Source organism: Euprymna scolopes, chromosome 8 (genome assembly GCF_053919585.1).
Source record: "Euprymna scolopes isolate OS-2025 chromosome 8, ASM5391958v1, whole genome shotgun sequence".
NCBI lineage: Eukaryota > Metazoa > Mollusca > Cephalopoda > Sepiida > Sepiolidae > Euprymna > Euprymna scolopes.
Window position 1 is genome coordinate 71,348,938 of NC_136489.1, and position 19,147 is coordinate 71,368,084.

General features: G+C 37.4%; 1 protein-coding gene across 3 annotated transcripts in view; it reads right to left on the reverse strand.

Moving 5' to 3' along the window:
• The window catches only part of LOC145283606 (uncharacterized), a 42,432-nt gene that overhangs the window by 14,425 nt on the left and 8,860 nt on the right, over positions 1-19,147 (reverse strand). Inside the window, exons 1-3 of one of the 3 annotated variants that reach the window (XM_080132547.1) lie at positions 12,725-12,925; positions 11,089-11,794; positions 4,198-5,878 (exon numbers count right to left, since the gene is read on the reverse strand). In XM_080132547.1, coding sequence (XP_079988673.1) covers positions 4,198-5,830 — 1,633 coding nt within the window. In that variant the 5' untranslated portion in view covers positions 5,831-5,878; positions 11,089-11,794; positions 12,725-12,925. Of the gene's footprint in view, positions 1-4,197; positions 5,879-11,088; positions 11,795-12,724; positions 12,926-19,147 lie in introns of those variants that run through there. The other 2 variants (XM_080132545.1, XM_080132548.1) reach the window with 2 other exon arrangements.

Consider the following 19,147-nt stretch of genomic DNA (forward strand, 5'->3'; position numbering starts at 1 on the left):
TCTGGATGTGCTGAAGAGGGTGGTGTTCCCCTCGTGCAATCAGGTGGCTCTGGCAGAGTTTGATGTTGCAGCAGGAGTCGACGCCAGCCTACAAATCCAAAAAGATCCAGGCTTGGATTCAGAAAAGAGTGCTACGACTTTGTACCCTTCTCTCACTGACCACTTCTCTCCTCCCCTAACCTGAACTCGCTGGACTACTTTGTTTGCTCAAGAACATCACCAACATGACCTCCCACGACACCAAAGCCAGCCTGATCACCGCTATCCGTTGAGTATTCACCAAGCTCCCGCTGACGCTTGTGGAAAAGGCATACTCCCAGTTCCAGACTCGTATTGAGGCGGTGACTGAGGCTGAAGGCGGCTACATTGAATAGATGTTAGCTCTACTACATTATCAAGTTACCTGAATTGATTTTTTCAATAAAAGTTTTTAAATAAAGCTGTAGTGTTGTTTTCTTCAGTGCGGCAATTTTATCGTTCTACCCTGTATACAAAGTCAGTCAATTATCTTCTTAATATTCTCATAGGACTTGTTGTTTCTTAGGAGCTGACGATAAACCTGGCATTTCTTTGAATCTTCTATGTGGAATAAATCTCCTTCTAAAGTATTCAAATAGATTTCCAGTATGAAGGCAAAGTTCAGAAAGATGTTTTTATTTCTTGTTGAAACAGTCAGTTTCGTTTCACTTATTGCTTCCCAAAGAATGAGAGCATTTTCGGGATATCGATAAAACAGTTCATTTAAAAGGCCATGAATCTTGAAATAAGGCAGTTGCAAAAGGTCATCATTTCCGAGCACTAATTCAATGTCTCCTTGTTAAGAAAGTCTTTGAGAGAGCTTTGGGCCAGCCGATAGCTGTATAAATAGAGGCAGAAAATGTTGGCTGTGTCAAGAGGAAACTGTTTACCTTCACCCAAATGAGATCGAATAAGTTCGACTGTCAGCTGGGGTTGATTTTTTAAATCTTTAATCCCTAACTTAGTGTCTTTCGTATATGGTTGGAGTGAATATGGCAATATATAGTCATATGATTTTAATGCAACTGACTTATTAACATCAACTTTTTTAGGATCTAAACTAGAATTATTTACAAGATTAACTTTGTTGTTTACTTCAGTTCTGCCTACGTGTTTGGCTTCTTTAATTAAATATTGGGTTATGGAATAATTAATGAGGGTTTTTTCTTTAATTAAAAATGATTGTAGAAAAAAGTGCATTGAATTTTGTTATTTGAAAGAGAATATGCTGTAAATAGTTGGATTTCATTTTTTGGTTCTTGTTTACATTCTTGATTTTTTAAACCAATGCATCTCAGTTAGTTACGTACTTAGGTGTCATGGCAAAATTTGTATAAATTCCAAAAATCATGAAAGATGATCCAGTAGAAAAATAATTACAAGTAAAAATAGAATTTATTGAATTATCGAGTTTTATCGTTTATTTTGATGTAGAAGAGTTATGCGACCAATTCAGTATGACAAACTGGTTTTTTTTTTCCTCAATTTAAATCAAATTGAACTAAGGGTCCACCATTTTTAAACCAAACATAATTGTGGATGATTTTTTGTTAAAAATACATCTTCTATTGGATCATTTTTTGTAATTTCTTTTAAAATTTATACTAATCTCACTATGACACATAATACATAATAATGGTTTTACCCGAAATATGTTGGTTTAAAAGATCATCCATATATTTTACTTTTATGGACTTTTGTACTTTTTTTTGCTTCATTCAAATGAAATGCCAAATAAACAAAACTGAACATTCAACACTTTTTTTGCATTCAATCAACACGTTAAACGATACAAAAATTACTTGTGAGATTTATGCTGCATATGAAGAAAAAGCAGAATTAGTTGTTATAATAATTCGACTTTTAGTATCAGTTTTGTCCATCTTGCCTTCATTGGATTCTGTTGTTTGTTGTACTGCATTCACCCTAGGCAGGTTGAACCACCTTCCTCTACGGGAGGAACTATCAAGAGAATATTACATTCACAGGCAGTCTCTCAGTCGTCTGTATTTGTGTTGTGGTTCCGTAAGAGTTCAAAAGAAAGACACAACTTAGTAATTAGTGGAAACCAAATATAATTGAATAGAAAAACAAATACAACAAAGAGTGTGGGCACACGTCAGTCTGACTGTCAAGTGTGCATGTGCATAACTTGCACGCTAACGTCAACAGACATATTCTCACAGTTTTTGTAATGAGTGCAAGAGTTCATTATTATCTGCTGTGTGGACATATCATAACACCTTGCTTTCAAGTTTGTTTTTTTTGCTCAGAAAATCATTGATTCTCTTTTGTGATGGTTAGTTATTCTAAAGTCTGACAAAATTTTGCCATACAATAAAGAATTGGTCAATCTGTGATTCGATCATTCTCTTGAGAAGTTAACTGTTTGTATACAAGATTTTTTAGTTTTTATTGTTTTTTAAACAGTTAAGCACTTAAAACAATGACATTCATGACATATTTTATGGAAGAGTTACAACATAAAAAAAAAAAAAAAAAACAATCTCTTTTTGTGAGTTGCTTCTTTTATGGGAGGAGGGCAGGTGTAATATCAAAACATTAGTAAACAACAACATATTTGTTTTACATGATGATGATGCAAAAATACGAAAGTTGATGATTTTAAATTGTATTTAAAATAAATTTAAAAGATTAGTTTATTAATTTCTCTTTTAGTTTAAAATTAGAAAATATTCTGTATAAAATAGTAAATAAAATGGTACATAGAAAAATTGTGGTTTTTCTCTCTCCAAAGGAAGTTATTTTTATTGTGTGGTATGTGCAGATTTGCTTTGGGTTTTTTTTTTTTGGTTTTTTTTTTTTTTGGGGGGGGGGGGTAAAACAAGAAATATCAACCATACTGCTTACAACATCAAGGATGGACTGATTGCCAGAATCAAGGGTGTCTTTCTTTCAAAGAACACCAACATGGCCACATGCACAAGGTTCTGTCTGGAGGCCATGATGGAAACTCAGGACAGCATTTTTGAGTAAAGAAATTTATTTGTCAAAAGCTCATATAAGAAATATATTTGGAATTTTAAGAATACATCAATTATTGGCCAAGATATAGTGTTTTTTTCTTTCCTTTCCAAAATGTATCAAATTTATCCTGAATACCTTATACTTAAACCAAATATTTTAAAGGAATCAGAATTTTTCTATTATATAAAATTATGTAGGCTAGATTTTAAAAGTCAAACCTAAATAGCATTTAAACGGATAACTCAAACTTTGATTCTGACTAGCCAATTTTCATTTGTTATTGTCATACCATGCTATTGGCAATTAACCAATATATTTTTGTTATAATTTATTGAAAAAAAAAAAAATTATTAATCTGCTTCAACAGGTTGATAATATAGAGAGATACTCTTAAATAAACATCTCCACTAAGGGGAATAATTTATTCTTTTGTAAGAGTTATCATCCCATATTTGCTTCTTTAGCCAAAGAGAAATATTTACAAAATAAATTTAAATGAAACAATTATGGGGCAACACCAGATTGGTTCAGCAAGTAAAGTATAAAGACAAATACTCATAATAATTGAATTCTTCAGACTACTGTTCTTATCTTGAGTGCTTTTTTCACAACATTTCAGTCGATATAACCTGCAATCTCCTTAAGGTGTATCTTATCGAATTTGTGAATCATCTGTTGAACTCTGGAATCTGCATGGAATTTCCAATGGAATTTTTATCTAATCTACAGAGGTAGCATGCTCTTATTCCATCAGCCATAACTGGATAAAAGTCTTAAGTAATTCGCAATTGTATTTTGTGTGCCACCTGCACTGAGGATTGAATCGTCAACCTCTGGAAGAAGAATGTAACTTTCCTTGCAAGTACCTATGACATAGTGGATAAAGTGCTTGGGAAAATTTAGTTGTAAAGTTACACTCTTCTGGAGGTTGAAGGTTCAATCCTCAGTGCGAGTGACACTCAGAAACAGAATTGCAAATTACTTAGGAATTCTATCCAGTCGTGGCTGATGGAACAAGAGCATGCTACCCTCATAAATTAAATAAAGAATTTCAAGCGAAATTCTTTATTTAATTTATTGAAGATTGGAGGTTACATCGACTGAAACATTGTGAAAATGACACTCAGTAGTCGGAATAATCCGAATAATACTCATGTCAAAAATTGCGAAGCGTAAAGAAAAACATGTTACCTTGAATGGAATGCAAATAACTGATGGTCACAAAATAAATAAACATAATGAGTTCTTCACATTCAGATGGTGACATAGAATTATTTTTGCCTTTGATGCTGACACCAACCAAGTTTGTCTCCAATGATGTCGCCCAAAAGAAAGCTTTTGCAACATCTCCGATACTTTTAGGCATTTGATTCCAATGCAGACTCGTCCCATCACAATATTTCTCCAAAAGTATTTCCAGAAACTTGAACTGAATCAACTCAGATTGGATCGTAGATAAGAACCGCTGTCGAAGAGCCAGGTGCGGGATTGTCAGGTAGATACTGACAAGATCTTTTGCTATCCGTTTGGCTAGCATATAGTTTTTGTCACTTACAACAATGCACAGTTCTAAGAGTTTCTCCAGTTGACACATCACCTTTTCAGCCTCAGAGAAACTTTGATCAATAAGTATCGTGACTACTTGGTTGAGCCAGTCAATTATCTTCTTAATATTCTCATAGGACTTGTTGTTTCTTAGGAGCTGACGATAAACCTGGCATTTCTTTGAATCTTCTATGTGGAACAGATCTCCTTCTAAAGTATTCAAATAGATTTCCAATATGAAGGCAAAGTTCAGAAAGATGTTTTTATTTCTTGTTGAAACAGTCAGTTTCGTTTCACTTATTGCTTCCCAAAGAATGAGAGCATTTTCGGGATATCGATAAAACAGTTCATTTAAAAGGCCATGAATCTTGAAATAAGGCAGTTGCAAAAGGTCATCATTTCCGAGCACTAATTCAATGTCTCCTTGTTGAAACCAGTTAAGAAAGTCTTTGAGAGAGCTTTGGGCCGGCCGATAGCTGTATAAATAGAGGCAGAAAATGTTGGCTGTGTCAAGAGGAAACTGTTTACCTTCATCCAAATGAGATCGAATAAGTTCGACTGTCAGCTGGGGTTGATTTTTTAAATCTTTAATCCCTAACTTAGTGTCTTTCGTATATGGCTGGAGTGAATATGGCAATATATAGTCATATGATTTTAATGCAACTGACTTATTAACATCAACTTTTTTAGGATCTAAACTAGAATTATTTACAAGATTAACTTTGTTGTTTACTTCAGTTCTGCCTACGTGTTTGGCTTCTTTAATTAAATCCTGTACAAAATCACTCCGGCTATTTTCTTCACTTTGAGGAAAAACCGGTGAGATTTCGTTGAGATTATCTTTCTCTGAGTTGTTTGATGTAATACAAATAACTTCAGCATTTATGTTCTTAATTGAATCCAAATCCTGGGAATCCTCGCTGATGTAGATAACATTAGCATCTTCTGTTGTCCTCAGATCTTGTGTTGAATGTCCGTAACCTGAATTTGGTGGAAAAAATTTCACTTTACTATCTTGTATCTCTCGTTGTATAAAAGACGACTTTGAAACCAACGGCTCTAGTTGAGGGTAGAGGTCAAATGGTTCTATAATGTCAGGTAAAGAGAGACAATCTGAATTGGAGTCACTCAAGATGATAACGTCCTTGTCAGTTTGGTCATTTGTTTGTAAACCGCAATCGTCCGGAATAACAATGACAGAATCAGGTGTATCTTGCTTTTCCTTCCATGGGAAATCGCGCTGTCGATTTGGTTGAAAAGTCTTGAATGCTTGAACCATGTTGCTATCCTGCCATTCCAATACTTTCTGATGAGATTTTTGAAACGGCTTCGGTAAAGATGCATAAAAAAAAAAAGAAGAAAAAAGCAATATTAGGAAATTGAACATTTTAGAAATTTGCAATCAAAGTAAAGCCTACACTTAAAAACATAACTGAAATTTAACGAGGGAGTATTTGTTAATGTTAAAGTTTACATAGAAGGAAGGAATGTTACTAGATAATATTCCTTTTCCTATTAGGTCTGTCTAGCATGGTAGGTTAGGTTGATTGTTTCATGCAGGGTTGCGGAGTAGGATGGTAAAAGTCCGACTGTCTTCTAGAATTCCTAGGATGCCGACTGACGATATCTGCAACTCCGACTCTATGGAAATCTATTCTGCAGATCCATATACCAGCCTTCCACATCTATTCAGCATGCATTTTATAATTACTGTTCACGTATATTATTTTTGACGTTTAACATTCACTTGTATGATAAATATATATATATATATATATATATATATACATACATACACACTCTACCAGCTTTATTTTTTTTTTACTCAAATCTACTCTTCACAAGGCGTATCACCACTTGGATGTAAAATTTGAGAACATGTCATGGAAAGATAACAAGATGTTGGTTTATGTAACATTTTAACTTCTGCATATCAGTATGACCAGGGAAGCAGGTAGTAGGAAGGGAATTCCAAAGGGTAACTGTTTGAGGGGAGAAATTATTAGAATAGAAAGCTTTCTGGCATCTAGGGACCTCAACAGTGAAGGGGTGAGATCTTATTGCTAAGCGGGTTTGTTGGGGATATGTATGGCAAGGGGGTACAATTGCAACAAGTTCATCAGAACCATTAAAATATTTGTAAAACAGGCACAGAGATGCAACATTGCGGCGTTTGGACAAGGGCTGGAGCTTAGTTGCTAGTGGGACGGATTAGACTGACAACTTTTTTTTGGACCCTATCCAAGGAGAGACTAGTGGTAGAGGCACCAGCCCAGATGTGGCAACAATACTCCATGCATGGGTGAACGATGACCTTGTAGAGGTACAGGATACTCTCAGGTGTGAATAGTGTTCTAGCTCGATAGAGGGGACCCACCTTCTTTGCAGCAGTTTTTGCAATGCCCTCTATGTATTTGTTCCAGTTTATATTGCCTACAAATGTTAGGCCGAGGAGTTTCAAAGTAGAATTCTCAGGTAGGGTGTTATTTGTCATTGATATAGGCAGTTGGAGAAGCGTCTTGTAATTGTTAAAGGAGAGCAACTTAGTTTTACTAGCATTGAATGTTACCATCCATTTGCGGCTCCATTCTATAATGGTCTGGGGGTCATTTTCTAACGATTCTGCCATTGTCTTAGATTTATGTACATCCGTTCTTCCCTCATGCATGTTATAGAGCATTGTATCATCAGTAAATATACCTATCTCGAACACAATATTATCAGAGAGGTCATTTATAAATATCAGGAATAATAATGGTCCAAGGATCAACCCCTGAGGCACTCCCGCATTAATGTTATGCTGCTTGGATGTCCGTCCGTCAATGACAACCTGTATGCTTCTATTGTCTGAGATGGATCTAATTATATTTAGTATACATCCAGTTATAGTGTACAATTTAATTTTCATTAGCAGTCCTTTGTGTCAGACTTTGTCAAAAGCTTTGGATACATCAAGGGCTACAGCCCTGGCTTTGCACGTTTTATCCAGTACATGGTAAATGCATTCAGAGATGAATGTTAAAATATCTGCAGTAGAACGACATTGCCTGAATGTATACTGCTTATCAGAGCGAAGATTTGCTTTTGCGAAGTGGTGAACTAGTGCTTGATTATTTAAGATCTCAAAGATTTTAGCGAAGAGGGGGAAGAGACTAATGGAGCGATAATTGAGAGGGTCTGTTCTTTCACCAGAATTCCTGTACACTGGTACCACAGAGGCCATCTTCCAGCTATTAGGGAAGCGGGATCCAGCAAGGCATTTATTGGAGAGCTTGGAAAGTATAGGGGCTAGCTCAACTGAACATTTCTTAATTAGTGTAGCAGGGATGAGATTAGGCCTTTGAGGCGTCTAAGTTTTTTATGATATTGCGGACATGAGAAGGGGTGATTTTTACATCATCTAATGTGACCAATCTGCATAGGGAAATTTGGGAGGGAGTTGTTTGCTGGCTCTAAGTAGTAATACACGTGAAAAAATTTAAATGGCTAAAAATATTTCAATATTAGGGGGTTTTTTGGGGTTGTTTTTTTTTACACCGTGGTCACCACTTATCAAGGCCCTGAAGCCACTCAAGGATAAGGGTTATTGCAAGTACAGTACGTTAGTGTGGAGATTTAATGAAGCTTGGCTTTTATATAGATAGAGAATTGCATCAGTAGTGAGATATCTTATCTACGGCAACACATCAAAGGCTGTTCTCTCTGATTCTCTCTCCTCTGATCTCGAGCATGTGGTTCAGTGGGGGAAGAAGTGGCTGGTTACCTTTAATGCATCTAAAACCAAACTCCTATCTTTACATCATCAACGCTCTGATCCCCATCTGGCATCAATTGAAATGGATGGCTCTCGTCTAGGAGAAGCCCCATGTTTTGACAAGCTTCTGGGTTTGTCCTTTACTCCTGATCTGAAATGGAACACGGACATCAAGCCTGTTGCCAAGGTTACTGGAAAGATGGTGGGATCCTTCTACCGCTCCAGAAGATATCTCACTACTGATGCAATTCTCTATCTATATAAAAGCCAAGTACATTCAAAGATAGAATACTGCTGCCATATCTGGGCAGGAGCTGCTAAAAACAGCCTATCCTGCCTTGACAGAGTACAAAATAGACTTCGTGGCTTAGTGGGGGATGCCCTTTTCTCTTCCCTGCAACCTCTCTCCCACAGAAGAGACGTTGCGAGCCTATCCTTGTTTTATCGCAGGTGCTCGTCAGAACTCCAATTTCTGGTCCCACCTCGCCAATCTTTCACGAAAAACACCTGTCTAGCTGAATCCACTGTCAAAAATTTTCCCCACTCTTTATCTGTGCCTAAATCAAAATGTAGATTCCATGAACAAAGCTTCTTTCTTAGAACTGCACGCCTGTGGAACTCTATTCCATCTGCCTGCTTCCCACCTGACTACAACCTGGATGTCTTCAAGTCCAACGTAAACAAATTCCTAATGAACCGCCTCCTTAAGTAAACACTTCATTAAATCTCCATACTAACGTACTGTACTTGCAATAACCCTTATCCCTGAGTGGCTTCCAGGCCTTAATAAGTGGTGACCACCGTGTAAAAAAAAAAAAGAGGTAGATCAGATATGAATGTACGGAAGATATCCCAGTCAGCCATAGAGTATCTGTATACAGTACGGTGGAGGGGTACGTCTGGGGACTTATTACATTATATATGGTATATATAGAAAGAGCTTGATAATCTAAAAAAGAATCTTTTTAAATTTTAAATTGACGTTTCACAAGGTGCATGAATACATGGCGGACATTTTAAATGACAAGAAATATTTTTCATGAAATAAAGTTTTCACTTCATTTAAGAGTAAAAATATTGCTATCAGTAAGTTTTCACAAGCGGTTTACAAAAGCATATTTTATGTTTTTCGTTCTTTTTTGGGGAGTGGGGGATATTCAAATATAAAACTTGTGTACTTTAACAGGTGCTACTGCAATTTAATTAACCGTTTTTTTATGGAGGGGTGGGGGCGGGTGTGTTGTGGCGGCCTCAGCCACCACAACAAACAACTCATAAAAACTTTATTTTATTTTTTATTTTTTTTTAAATAAATTAAAAGGGGTTAATACCATGCAAACCGTAAATTTGCGACGAATTGGATTATTTGTGGCCTGCAACATCGAATATCCCTAAAATTAACCATGCTCTAGTCCGGCACCTTACAGATGCTAAACTTCCAACTGACAAACAATATGGATTTAGATAAGCCCGTTCCACAGCTGACATCCTCACTGTAATCTCTGAACGCATATACCATTCACTGGACAAAGCGGGGGAGGGCAGAGCGGTAGCTCTAGATATATCTAAGGCTTTTGACAGGGTATGGCATGAGGGTCTCCTCAGGAAAATTAAATCATACGGTATCACTGGTAGAATACTTAACATAATTAAATCCTTCTTAGATAAGAGAAAAATCCAGGTTGTCCTCGACGGTCGTACATCTAAACAGTGTGATATAAATGCGGGAGTGCCTCAGGGGTCCTTGGACCTCTATTGTTCCTAATATTTATTAATGAACTCCCCGACAAAACTGCCTCTGAGATGGGTATATATGCTGATTACACCACACTCTATAACAGGCAAACAAATGAACACATAACTAAAGAAATGGCAAAAACACTAGAGGATGACCTCCAATCTGTAGTGGAATGGGGACATAAATGGATGGTCACATTCAATGCTGCCAAGACTAAACTGGTTTCCTTCAATAATTGCAAGAAACCTTCTCTGCCACCAATAGCAATGGCCAGGGACTCCCTGTCTGAGAGTACATTTTTCAAACTGCTTGGCCTAACATTCACAGGAAACATGAGTTGGAACAATTATATTGAAAACATTGCCAGGGCCACTGCGAAAAAGGTAGGCTCTCTCTCTACCGTGCTAGAAAACTACTGACACCTGAAAGTATCCTGTACCTCTATAAGGCCCCATTCGCCCATGTATGGAGTATTGTCACATTTGGGCTGGTGCATCTGCTGCTAGTCTCTCGCTCCTAGACAAGGTTCAAAAGAGAGTCGCCAATCTGATAGGCCCTTAACTGGCATCTAAGCTTCAGCCTCTGTCCCATCGATGAAACGTTGCATCCCTCTGCCTGTTCTACAAGTATTTTAATAGTGAATGCTCTGACGAACTGCAGACACTAGTGCCCCCACGACGTAGACACCCTCGACAAACCCGACAGGCAGCTAAATCCCACCCCCACACAGTAGAGATCCCTAGATGTAAAAGATCTTTCTACTCCAGTAGTTTCTTCCCCAGAACCGCTAGACTCTGAAATTTCATTCCAGGTCCCTGCTTCCCTAACTGTACTGACATGCAGAAGTTCAAGTGTAACGTGAACCAACATCTTGCTGCCCAAATCCCAACATAGTGCCCCACCCCAGTAGTTGCTGCGCCTGATAGTAGCCCCCCTATACCAAAGTGGCAATATGCCTTGTTTGGGGTGAAAATGTAATAAAAAAAATTAAAAAAAAAAAAAAATTAGTGGTCGGTGTTCTATTTTAGCGAAAGGTAATATTTACCTTTTAATTTATTTTAATAAATATTACTCTAAATACTGTTTTTAATTTGTGGTGTTTTCTTTATGTTCTTTCCTTTCGCTCAAGATTTCTTGTAATTTACCACATCCCCCTCCAATAAACCTTACTTTCTTTTGCGCCAACGCCGGTGAGGGGGGGGGGATTCTAGTTACATGTGGCATATTTAGCTTCTTTTGGCGTTTTTTCGTCATTGAAAACAAGATGGCCGCCATTAAACATGATAAGGATTACGTTGGATACTGAATGTAAATGTCTTCAAATATGGATAACTGCGTGTTCCTATTTACAATGCCTCCCCACGGGACAGAGTTAGACACCAGGGTCGTTTTTTAATGTGGAGAAAAGGAACAAAAATAAAAATTGTCTCAGTCGTGAAGGATTTCTCTTCCACTATGCGATATTCGTTTTCAGCGTATCCGAAAACCTCCACAAGTCAACAAATTAGAGGTGAATGCCGAGGGGTCGGTAAACTAAAAATTTACCAAAATTCTTCCGCGATGTGACAAGTCACCCTACCACGCGCGTCCATGCGCGAACGCATCATGTAAGAATAGCATAAACGATGATGGCGGTGACTCACTCGGTGAGTTGGTACAAAATAGTGCGAGGGTTCAAGGGTTAATACCATGCAAACGGTAAATTTGCGATGGGTTTGAATATCAGATTCGTTGTCAGCGACCCCGAACATCTAAAAAAAAAAAAAACAAATTTTATTGCTCGGTGTTCTGTTGTAGTTAAAGTAAACATTTACCTTCAAAACAATAACATTTTGTGCAAAAAATAATTAAGTAATAATACTGTGTGTTGGGGACTTCGCGTAGACTATTTTTATGCATTAACAACAAAAGATCCAGCAAAAATTGAATTAAACATTGACAATACATTTAAGAATAAAAACAAATAGTACGGTACTTGGTATTATTATACAAACACCGTGACAGCGTTAGGGTTAGGATTAGGGTTAGGGTTAGGGTTAGGGTTAGGGTTTAGGGTTAGGGTTTAGGGTTAGGGTTAGGGTTAGGTTTAGGGTTAGGGTTAGGGTTGGGGTTAGGGTTAGTGTTAGGGTTAGGGTTAATTCGCTGTCACGGTGTTTGTATAGTTTTACCCGGTACTTTTCTTAGAATACGGACTGTACTATTTTTCTCGGTAAATTTTTACAACGTGCCCTAGCGTATTGTAAACACCCCAACCTCCCCAACAGCTTTCGGAATAAACACACACACCCCAACATCGAAAGCCGTTCTTAACATGGGGAGGTTGGGGGTGTTTACGCCTGGACACGTCGTAAAAAAAAATACCTTTTTCTCAGAGTACAGACCGTTATTTATGCATAAGTATCGCAATTTTCTAAAGAAAACAAATATAAAATCTTAAAAGGTACTTTCCCTTCCCAAAAAATGCTTTCTTAAATAATGTTTTTATGGTACTTATGAACTTTTGTTACAGTGTTGAAATAATATTTAGAAAGCCATTCTTAACATGGGGAGTCCTAACTATTCTCTACTTTCACTTAACAATTTAATATTCTAAAACTTGAATTTAACTTGAAAATACTGTTTTAAAAAATAACGCGGTAACAAAAGTACATAAGCACCGTTTTTGTTCATAATTTACATACCAATCGTGAATGAATGTAACTCAAATCCAAATTTGTATCCAGTATTTTTAAATCCTCCATTAGGTTTCATGCTACTTCCTGGTTTGGTAATTTCTCAACATAAACAAATGCTTTTTGACTGTCGTAAAAATCCCGCCTTCAGTTTCATTTACGTTATTTTACGACCAGCAAAGCACGCGTTCTTAACTATTTGTTGCTTGTGTTGATTTAGGTGCGGGCAAAATGAATGCCGACGCTCAAAATCTATAAACATTTTGGTCCCTCCCTTTACTTAAAAATTCACCAAAAATCAGGAAATGAACCAATTTTAATAAAATTTTCAGTATCTGTCAAATAATGATCACGGAATATAATGAACTAATTATTTTTATTTAAATCTTAGTGGAAATGTATTATTTTGTTTAAAAAAAAAATACCTTTACTAAAGTTATAGTTTTCAGTAGTAAAAAAAAAAACGCAAGAATTTATTTTTGCATTTTTTATATAAATAAAGCATCATAATTTGTAACAATAAAAATAAAATAAAATAATTTTTACAGGAACATTACGAAGAAAGCACCTAAAGTCCGTATTAATGAATTCAATATAACTCGAAGAAAAATGAATTTCTCGAACTACCGATATTACCATTGAATTAAGCATTGTTTATTTAATATTTTCACACAAAAAAATTTGTCTGGATTATTTCACCAACAAGAAGAGGAGGGGGTGTAAGAAAAGGCAGTAAGGGCTTGCAACGAAATGGTGACGTTACAAGCCGTCTTTGGGTTTGTATTACTGTACACATAGATTCGAAAAAGTTGTCAAAAAACAAATATATAACAAATAAATATTATCAAAGGCAAGATAAGTTACTTTTCTACCAAACTGGATATATTTTTTGTGTTTTTATTCACTGTAACACTGTAACATGTTTATTTAGCTCGAAAAACATGCAGTGTTTACCGATGTATTGGAAAATTCAAAATGGCGCCCGCGCCCGACACTCTCTTTAACATGGTAAGTTTGGGAAAAGGTGTTATAAATAATAAACTAGACAAAATACTATTAAAAAAACACCGAATATATGTCAACTTATGTCACGGTAACATATATTGAGCGAATTTCTAACAGTATTTTGTCTAGTTTATTATTTATAACATCTTTTCCTGAACTTACCGTGTTAAAGAGAGACTCGGGCGCCATTTTGAATTTTCCATTACATCGGTAAACACTGTATGCTTTTCGAGCTAAATAAACATGTTACATTGAATAAAAACACGAAAAATATGTCCAGTTAGGAAGAAAAGTAACTTATCTTGCCTTTTATAATATTTATTTGTTATATATTTGTTTTTTTGACAACTTTTTCGAATCTATGTGTACAGTAATACAAACCCCAGTCTTTTCTTTCCTTGTAAAGGTAACAATTAACAGGTAACGTTTGCCGAACAACAGTAACGAGGTGATCAGTCTAAGAGACGCCAACCGACTAGCAAGCTAGGTAACTAGGTTCTTAATCACTAACCCGTAGTGAGACAACTCCTTTTATACATACTAACTCTCAGTGGCGAGAATTCCAACGTGATTTCCAACGAGATTAGAATGTCTATTTAACTTAGTAGGAAATAGACACCTAGTTTCTTAGTAACGGCAAACAGCAGTTCAGTGTCTTTTCTTCCCTCAGATCCACTCCCGGTAAGTCAAATCAATTTCAATTCTTACACACATTCCTCACAAACAAAAAAAAAAGAATTCCTGATTAAGGGGAATAAAACAGCCAGTTTAGACCCTTGATAGGCTGGGTCTGCCTCTTGTTAAATCTCGACGATTGCAGTTATTACAGCACCACTGTTCATCTTCTGGTGGTGCTTCTATTAGGCCCACACAGACGAAATGAAACCAATCATCGCATGTATCACATGCTATCATTGGTCTAGTATCTTCTGGTCTGTTGCAGGCTGGATAGATCCAAATTATGCTCTTTCCCCTTTGTGGGTCTAGGCTCACATCTTGAGAGCTTGATGGTTCCATGTCTGTTGGGTCGGGTTCTTCTGGCTGTTGAGAGAATTCTAGAGGAAAGAGATGTTTGATGGAGTGCATGTCTATAGCTCCATTCCCTTTCTTCACTTTCACCATGCGTACCAAATTATCACTTCCTCGGATTAGTTCGAGGACTTTCTCTAGTGACCAAAAAGGCCTAGTCTTCAGAGGACTTTTAATGAGTACTATATCTCCTGGTTTTATCTTATCTTCAAAAGAAGAGTCGGCTAGATTCAAGGTTCTTTCTCTGAGACTCAATAAGTAGTCTTCATTCCAAAGTTTCCTAAATTTTTTCATCAATGGACCTGATGTAATCTCGTCAGCTTCAGACAAAACCAAACTCTTTGCCAAGAACTTTGCAGCTAATTCTACCCTTTGCAACCAAGGCCGCCAACTCCCAATATTTCCTCCTGTATCAGAAAACATGCTATGTGATATACAAATATCTGTACATGATGTTGCCAAGCTAATCAAAAACCTTGATTCCAGTAAGGCAACCGGCCCTGATAGTATTCCAATTATAGTACTCAAAAAAACTTCAACCTGAACTAGCGCCCATACTTACAAAACTGTTTAAACATTGTCTTAAAGAGAATAGCTTCCCATCACCCTGGAAAATCTCATCAGTCAGCCCTGTATCTAAGAATTCAGGTGATCGCTCATCCCCCTCTCAGTACAGGCCAATAAGTCTCCTGTGCGTCATGAGTAAGTTGCTGGAATCTGTGTTAAATAGAGAAGTAATCAACCATCTCAGCAAAAATAACCTTCTTAGTGACACACAATATGGTTTCCGTTCTGCTAGATCTACAGCAGATGTGCTTACAGTTATATCTCATAGGATTAGCGAATCTCTCGACGGAGCCAACCTTTCTAGGGCAATTGCTCTTGACATATCAAAGGTCTTTGATAGGGTATGGCATAATGGTTTACTTCACAAGAACTCCAGCTATAGTATAGCTGGAAATGTCTTCTCAATTATTAAATCATTTCTCTCTAATAGGTTCATAAGAGGAGTAGTTGTTGGGCACAAATCAGAAGCTTACAGTATGAATGCTAACCTCAGGTTCCATCCTAGGCTCAACTTTTTTCCTAAATCACATCCTTACATCATTCGTAGACATTAATGCTGATGACACTACTATCTATGGTAGCACATCTAAGATCGTAAATGACCAAGTTGTCTCCGATTCTCTCTCCTCTAATCTTGAGCAAGTAGTACAATGGGGAAAGGAGTGGCTGGTTACTTTTAATGCATTTAAAACCAAGCTTCTATCTTTACATCATCAATGCTCTGATCCCCATCTGGCATCAATTGAAATGAATGACTCTCATCTTTAGGAGGCATAATGTTTTGACAAGCTTCTGGGCTAGACCTTTACTCCTGATCTGAAATGGAGCACGTACATCAAATCTGTTGCCAAGGCTGCTGGGAAAATGGTGGGATCCTTCTATCGATCCAGTAGATATCTCACTGCTGATGCAATTCTCTATCTATATAAGAGCCAGGTACGTCCAAGGATGGAGTACTGTTGCCACATCTGAGCAGGAGCTGCTAGAAAGGACTTGTCCTGCCTTGATAAAGTTCAAAATAGACTTTGTAGCCTTGTAGGAAATATCCTTTTCTCTTCGCTGCAACCTCTGTCTCACAGAAGAGATATTGCGAGTTTGTCTCTGCTTTATCGTTATTTTCATGGCATGTGCTCGACTGAGCTTCAATCTTTGGTCCCTCCTCTCCAAATTTTCACAAGAAACACTCGTCTACCTGAAAACACTATCAATAATTCCCCCCACTCTTTATCTGTGCCTAAACTTAAACGTAGATTCCATGAACAAAGCTTCTTTCTTAGAAGTGCACGCCTGTGGAACTGTATTCCGTTTTCCTGCTTTCCAGCTGACTACAATCTGATTGTCTTCAAGTCCAACGTTAACAAGTTCTTGATGAGCCATTCCACTTAAGTTAACAAATTTACCGACTTTCCATTACTAACGATTACTATATTGTCCAATTGACTACTATACACCCTTAACCCTTATCCTCGAGTGGTCTATGGGCCTTGATAAGTGGTGATTCCTATGCTAAAAAAAAACAAAAAAAAACTCTGCATTGATCAAAACTGATTGCTTTTGGACGTTCCCAGCGATCGTGCCGGGACCGAAAGCTTAAAACAAGCTTTGAATTAGTTTCGCTTTTTTTATATGAAAAAGCTGAATCCACATGCAGCGATCCAAAAATAGGGAATATTTAGCTTTTCAAGGTCGGGCAAATTAAATAGACAGACGACCCCTGTTGTTAACCCATAGATATTATGATTTAGACACAATATAAAAAGTTTTAAGAAGGAGCGAGCCGACCAATCATTTCCCGGAAAAAAGCCCTTTGTGAACATACACAAAAACGCACACACACACAAGCACATTTTCGCTTTTATATATATAGACTAGTGGGGGGTACCCAGCGTTGCTCAGGTGTTTGTAGGTGTGTGTGTGTGTGTGTGTTTTTTTTTTGGGGGGGGGTAAATCAGAAAAAAAAGGAAACTTAACGATGGCGATTTTAAAAATGGAAAAAAAAAGAGGAAGAGTTGGTGGCAGGTAGGCTTGAACCTGGAGCATTAAGGCCAATAGGCTGAGCCTGAACACCTATGCTACGGCAACAGTGGCAATGTAAGAGCGATTAAAAGTGAGTCAAGTCAAAGAGGTTTGATTGACAGGTGGCCACTTAATGAGGTCATCGCGGGAGCGTTACGACAATGTAAGCAATGGCTATTCAGCAGTGAATATGTTTAGTGTGGGACAGTTTTTAATGATTGTTTTTTTTTGGGGGGGGGAAGGGGGAAGGAAAGAAATGCAGCTCCCCTGTTTATTGGTAGGGAGGGAGTAATAAAGCAATTGTCTGATATGACGGCGAAGTGAACATTGACCAATCGAATCGAGTTTCGCTTCTTTTTTTTTATTATTATTATACGAACAACGAAAGCAACACGCGGCGATCCAAAAATGTGGAATATTTAACATTTCAAAGTCAAGTAAATTAGATAGACAGGTGATCCCGTTGTTAACTCGTATATATTATGATATAGACGTGATATAAAATGTTTTAATAATGAGGGAGCCGAGCGAGCAGCCCCCGGATAAAAGCCTTTTGTGGGCATACATACACACACACATTTTCGCTTTTATATTTACAAATGGCAATATACGTTGTTTGAGATTAATAAAAGATTTTTTATTTTTAAATTAATAAAAAAAAAACAGCCTCTGCTAAGTCACCATCTTCTTTTAGATGATTATGTACGAATACTCTGAAAAACTTGTCAGAAAAAAAAACAACAGTTATTTTAGACTTTAGGATCAGTTTTACTTATAAAATTAATGTAAAATTGTTCCTCATTTTAGCGTTTAGAGCAGTTAACTAATTTTTTTTCTTCATTTTTTGCTATGAGAAATAGATTTTTTTTTAATTACATTTTTACCCCAACCAAGGCACATTGCCACTTTGGTGTAGGGGGCTACTATCAGGGACATGAGCTACTGGGGTACTATGTAGGGAGTTGGGCAGCAAGATGTCAGTTCACATTATGCTTGAACTTTTGCATGTCAGTACAGGTGGGGAAGCAGGGACCCAGAAAATAATTCCAAAGCTCTGGGGAAGAAACTACTGGAGTAGAAAGCTCACATCTCAGTAGAAAGCTTACATCTCGGGATCTCTACTGTGTAGAGGTGGGATTTAGCTGCTTGTAGGGTTTGTCGGGGGTATTAACGCTAGGGGGCACAAGTGCTTGCAGTTCATCAGAGCATTCACCATTAAAATACTTGTAGAACAGGCAGAGGGATGCAACATTTCGTCGATGGGACAGAGGCTGAAGCTTAGATGACAGTTCAGGACTTATCAGGTTGAGGACTCTCTTTTGAACCCTGTCCAGGAGCGAGAGACTAGCAGCAGATGCACCAGCCCAAATATGACAACAATACTCCATATATGGACGAATGGTGACCTTATAGATGTATAGGATACTTTCAGGCGTTAATGACTTTCTAGTACGGTAGAGAGAACCCATCTTATTCGCAGCAGTTCTGGTAATGTTCTCAATGTAATTGTTTAGGCACAGATAAAGACTGGGGGAAATTATTGATTGTGGTTTCAGCTAAATAAGTGTTTTTCATGAAAGTCAGGCAAGGAGGGACCAGAGATTGGAGCTCAGATGAGCACTTGCCAGGAAAATAACGATAAAGCAAAGACAAGCTTTTAACGTCTCTTCTGTGGGAAAGAGGTTGCAGGGAAGAGAAAAGGGCATTGCCCACTAGGCTACAAAGTCTATTTTGAACTCTGCCAAGGCAGGATAAGCTGCTTCTGACAACTCCAACCCAGTTGGACGTACCTGGCTCTTATACAGGTAGAGAACT